The sequence below is a fragment of the Eurypyga helias genome, unplaced genomic scaffold (genome assembly GCF_000690775.1).
Source record: "Eurypyga helias isolate BGI_N326 unplaced genomic scaffold, ASM69077v1 scaffold29002, whole genome shotgun sequence".
NCBI lineage: Eukaryota > Metazoa > Chordata > Aves > Eurypygiformes > Eurypygidae > Eurypyga > Eurypyga helias.
The window spans coordinates 736-5,082 of record NW_010234522.1 but is presented as its reverse complement, the minus strand read 5'-3'; the positions used below and the strand labels follow the sequence as shown (position 1 = coordinate 5,082).

At 62.0% G+C, this 4,347-nt stretch overlaps 2 protein-coding genes across 2 annotated transcripts; one reads left to right on the top strand and one right to left on the bottom strand.

Annotated features, from left to right (window-relative positions):
* The first annotated feature begins 30 nt into the window (after window positions 1-30).
* On the top strand, window positions 31-1,428 carry MRPS26 (mitochondrial ribosomal protein S26). The gene is made up of 3 exons (XM_010146457.1): window positions 31-107; window positions 837-960; window positions 1,297-1,428. The coding sequence occupies exons 1-3, from the start codon at window positions 64-66 to the stop codon at window positions 1,426-1,428; spliced, it is 300 nt and encodes a 99-aa protein (XP_010144759.1). The 5' UTR covers window positions 31-63.
* Window positions 1,429-2,455: 1,027 nt separating this feature from the next.
* On the bottom strand, window positions 2,456-3,370 carry LOC104505762 (neurophysin 1-like). The gene is made up of 3 exons (XM_010146456.1): window positions 3,251-3,370; window positions 2,930-3,134; window positions 2,456-2,505 (listed from the first exon to the last, which is right to left on the bottom strand). The coding sequence occupies exons 1-3, from the start codon at window positions 3,368-3,370 to the stop codon at window positions 2,456-2,458; spliced, it is 375 nt and encodes a 124-aa protein (XP_010144758.1).
* Between the last annotated feature and the right edge of the window lie 977 nt (window positions 3,371-4,347).

The following is a 4,347-nucleotide window of genomic DNA, read 5'->3' as shown; positions in this document are numbered from 1 at the left end:
AAGCGGGAGGCCCTGCTCTCCCGGGAGGACTCGGCAGAGCTGGCAGCGGAGCACCGGAACCTGATGGCCTGGAACGAGGAAGAGAATGCCCGGCAGCGGGCACGCAGGTCAGCCCGGCCCCACACGAAAACAGCGTCCCCTTCCCTTCCCAGCTTTGCCTTTTGCTCACGCAGAGCTAACTCCGATGCCCGGGGCACTTAGAGTCAGGCTTCATTTTTATAAAGCCACTTGACCTGAAGTTTGACCTTTTTCCAATAAATCTCATGTCTCCAGCCCCTCTCGCTGCTGAGGGGTAAGTTGCCAAGCTCTGGACACCTGTGGAGGAGGTGGGTGTTATCGGGGGGACAGTGTCCCTGCGTGGGCTCCCAGGGAGCCATTCTCTGCCCGGACACGGGAGGCACGTTGGTGCTTCCAAGATAAGTCGGTATCTGCTGAATCTCAGAAGCGGGAGAAGGTTAAAGGGAAAAGCCTGTCTGTCTCTCCCATCCCCACTGGCTGTCCCTTGGCCTGTCACAAAGCGCTTGAGCTTCCCCATCTGTGTCCTGCCAGAAGAATCCCATGCTCCCAAACGGAGCCAGACCCTTCTGTGTCTCAGGTCTGTGGGTCTCAAGTCTGTTTGAAAGCTTTGGCGTTCCAATTTTACGTTCTTTTTTCCCTGATAGGAGGAGGAGGGAACCCTCGCTGGGGACAGCATGGGCTGTGCTCCTTCCCCTTCCTCCTGGCTGCGCTCTCCCTTGGCAGCTTTGCATCCCGAGGGGTTAGTGTGTCGCACCAACGTGCCGCCCCACAGAGCCTCAGCGAGGCCTTATTGTTTTGTTTCCCTTTCCGTGTGGCAGAGAGGAGAGAATTAGGAAGGAAGAGGAAGAGCAGAAGAGGCATAAGATCCAGGCTGCGGAGAAGGCGGCCAGGATGATGGAGGCTTTCCTGAAGGAGAAGGAGAAGGAGGTTCTGCAGCTGCAGGTAAGAGCAGCTGGTGCCTGCAGGGCGGAAGGCTGCCAGCGGTGCTGTGGGGGATTCGATGGCAGCCTGTGGGAGCCGTGTGGAAGCCGTAGGCTTATTTTCTTGAGGCTTTGATGCTGGTGGCTGGGAACACAAGTGTTGGCACCTTCCAGGGGTGTTGACAGGCTGTGGGTGGGACAGCGGTTGGGCGAGAGCTCTGAAAACAGACTCTTTTCCTCGTTCTGGACTGAGGCCCTGGCGATGCTGGTGGCATCTTGGGCTCCCCGCCAGCTCGGTGGGCACCAGCCGCTCCTGCGCTGCCTGTGTGCTGAGAGCCGGCGCTTCTCCCTTCCCCAGGAGGAAGCCAAAACGTTCATCACCCCCGAGAACCTGGATGTGCGGATTGAGGAGTGCCTGGACAATCCTCGCAACTACAACTTCGCCATCGACAGGGACGGGCGGATCGTCAAACGGACCGTGTTGTCTTAGCGGCCTGGGACGGGGCGTGCTGGCCTGGCTTCTGCCCAGAGGCTCTGCATACGAGCCGGGTGTGTTTTCCCTTCAGTATCTAAACCCACCGTGGAATTATTGGAGAATGGGTCTGGCTGTGGTTCTTCGGGAGCGTTAACGCCTGTGGGAGGGAGCAGGGAGGGAGCATGCAGTGGGGTACGGGGATGCAGCAGAGGAGCTGCTGCTGTTGGATCCCTTCGCTCTGACTCTGCGATTCCACTTCCCACGGGTTTGGATCCCTCACGCTTCCACACCAAGTGTGTGGGAGGGAAGAGCCGGGATGTTCGCAAGGCAGATCCTGCCCCTGAGCGCGGCGTGTCCCCCCCAGGTTGCTTTGGAAAGCAGGGGAGGCTGGAGTGGGTCGGTCAGAAGGGCTGACCCCACGCTTTTGGCTGGGGAGGGGGGGAAGAATTAACTGTTTCTCTGCTGTGGGGGAGGTTACACCCTCCTTGGCGCCTCCGTTGGTGCAGAGGGCGTCTGAACGGCTCCGGCTGTGGGATGTCTCCCGTCTCCAGCCGAGCTGGGCATCGTTAGGGTGTCAGTGATGCCGGCGTTACTCTGCCTCGCAGCTCTCGCTGGGTTCTCTCTGGCTTACCGTGGCCTCGCACACGGAGCCAGGCTCCCGGAGCACATGGGACCCGAGCTCTGCTTCCTCCCACACCCAGGCTCCGCCGCTGATTTTTGGGCTGCCTGACTCCAGCCTGGTGTTTGCAGGTCCCTCCGCCCTCCCGCGCCCGGATAAAACCCCTGGCAGGAACTGACCTTAAAATCCCTGCTTTTTGTCTACGCTTACCTAAAACTGGCTGGTTCTGTCCAGCCAGCCCCGAGCCTGCGCCTGGCGCCGGCCAGCCCACGGCAAACACAGACGCTGGTGTATTTTTCTGTACAAGCTTTATTTCCCATTAAGGTCATCGCTTAATTCCGAGTCGCGGCCCTCCGCTCGTCCTCGCTGGGGCTGGGCTGGCTCGGATCGCGGATCCGGCAGGATCTTCCCCCCCCGGGCGCTCTATGCGAAGAGCATGTCTTGGTCGCAGGACGAGTCGGCCACGCAGCCGTCTGCGCGGGGAGAGAAGGGAGAGCGAGGCCTGCGGTGAGCTGGCACGGGACGGCCCTCGGAGAACCCCTGGGCGCTGGGTTTTCATAGCGCCAGCACGTTCGCTCCCTGCCCTGTAGCTCCCGGGATTTGGAGCAGGATGTCTGGTAGCTTCTGACTCGGGGAGGAGGCTGGGATGTTTGGCAAACCGCGATGAAAGCCGGAGGGATGGGGTGCCGTGCGCCACAGCTCGCTCAGCCCCCGCGGTTTGTCACTCTCCCCCCGTCCCTGAAACCTCACCGGCTGTTACAGCCTGCCCTGGGATGGGGATCGTGTCTGGCCCTGGCTTCTGGGGAGGCGGATGGACAGACGGACGCGCCGAAGATGATCCCTCGCCTACCCTCCCGCATTCCCGCGGTTACCCCTGGTGCCCGAGGAGCCCCTCACCGCTGCCGCAGCAGATCCCGGGAGCAGCGCAGGTCCCTCCGCTGCCACCGCAGGCTTTGCGTCCCGACTCGCAGGGTGTGGGCAGGAAGTTTTCCTCCTGGCACCGCAGGGTTTCGGAGGTGCCGATGTAGCAACCCAGCTCTTCTCCGCAGCAGATGTTGGGACCGAAGCAGCGGCCTTTGTTCCTGGGACCGCAGGGCATGCACTGCTCAGGAAAGCAGGGAGAATTATTTGGGACTGCAGGGCTTTTCCCTGCCGGAGGGTCGGGAGAAAGGAAGGAGGGAAGAGGGTTAGGAGGTCTCCCAGCCCGCCAGGACCTACCTTCCTGACGTCCATGTCCGGGACGGCGCGTTTGCCGCCAATGGGGCAGTTCTGGATGTAGCAGGCGGAGGAGAGAGCCAGGAGCCCCAGGAAGCAGAGGGCCAGCGCCTTGCAGGGCATGGCTGCGGGGTCGGCGAGCGTTTCGGCTCCTCGGCCCGGCGAGCGGGCCCGTATTTATAGTGCTGGCTCCTACTTACGCATGCTGGCACCGGCGTCACCCGCTTCCCTTAAAAGCCACAAGGCATTGCTTCCCACACCGAAGGGCTCCGCTAATAGCCGGAGGTCGAGGACGTGAGGTCAAGGCCAAGGGGATGGTTTTCTCCTCGGCAGTGACTCGGACGGCGGCGGGGGGAAGGTGCGGGGGCTGCTTGGGGCTCGCGTCCCTGCTCTGCCGAGATGGGGCTCGTCCTGTGTCCCATTGGGGCTGAGGAGGGATAAAGGAAGGCATCTCCGTCGCCTGGTGGGATGCACCACACCAGGAACAGGGCGAGAGGGGCTTCAAATCCCTTCCTGGGGCGGGGAACCCAAACCTGTATCCTCCTCCGGGAGCACGTGGGGTGGTGAACGTGGCCCTTTCTACCCATCCCTGTCTTCCCAGCTCAGCGCTGGGCTTGTCCCACTCAGGGATGGGTGTGACACTGAGCCTGTCCCCACCGGCTGCCGTCCGACAGCAGACCCCAGACCTCCTCGGGAAAGGCCTCCCAGCACGAATTCCTGTCTTCCTGCTGTGCCTGGAGCATGGAGCCCTGGACCGGAAGGCGCCGCAGCTGATGCGAGGCAGGTTCTGCTCACCCCCGCTCCTCGCCTTCGTTACCGCAATTAAGAGCTTCCCGGCTGGAATCAATTCCTCTGCTGCAGACAAGCCTTAACATCTGACGAGGTCATTATCCTGGTCCCTCCCTGCACCTGCTTAATTGGGAATTGGGCAGCCCGGAGCTCCGGCACCGTGACCTCTCCTTGTCCCCTCCGGCCTGTTTCGAAATCCACCACTTAGCGCAGCCGCGGTGGGGGCAGCTGGGTCCCCATCATCCGCCCGGGGTCAGGAGGCCACGGAGCGTCTGGGGACGGACCCAGGAACACGGGTTGGAAACGGGGCT

What these genes read in the sequence shown, in the direction of transcription:
- LOC104505762 (XM_010146456.1), bottom strand. Translation starts at nt 3,370, where the DNA reads ATGCCCTGCAAGGCGCTGGCCCTCTGCTTCCTGGGGCTCCTGGCTCTC. An exon ending in CGGACATGGACGTCAGGAAG is followed by an intron (nt 3,135 to 3,250) that starts GTAGGTCCTGGC and finishes TTTCCTGAGCAG; the next exon opens with TGCATGCCCTGCGGTCCCAG. An exon ending in CGGGATCTGCTGCGGCAGCG is followed by an intron (nt 2,506 to 2,929) that starts GTGAGGGGCTCC and finishes CTCCCCGCGCAG; the next exon opens with ACGGCTGCGTGGCCGACTCG.
- MRPS26 (XM_010146457.1), top strand. Translation starts at nt 64, where the DNA reads ATGGCCTGGAACGAGGAAGAGAATGCCCGGCAGCGGGCACGCAG. An exon ending in GCCCGGCAGCGGGCACGCAG is followed by an intron (nt 108 to 836) that starts GTCAGCCCGGCC and finishes TCCGTGTGGCAG; the next exon opens with AGAGGAGAGAATTAGGAAGG. An exon ending in AGGAGGTTCTGCAGCTGCAG is followed by an intron (nt 961 to 1,296) that starts GTAAGAGCAGCT and finishes TCCCTTCCCCAG; the next exon opens with GAGGAAGCCAAAACGTTCAT.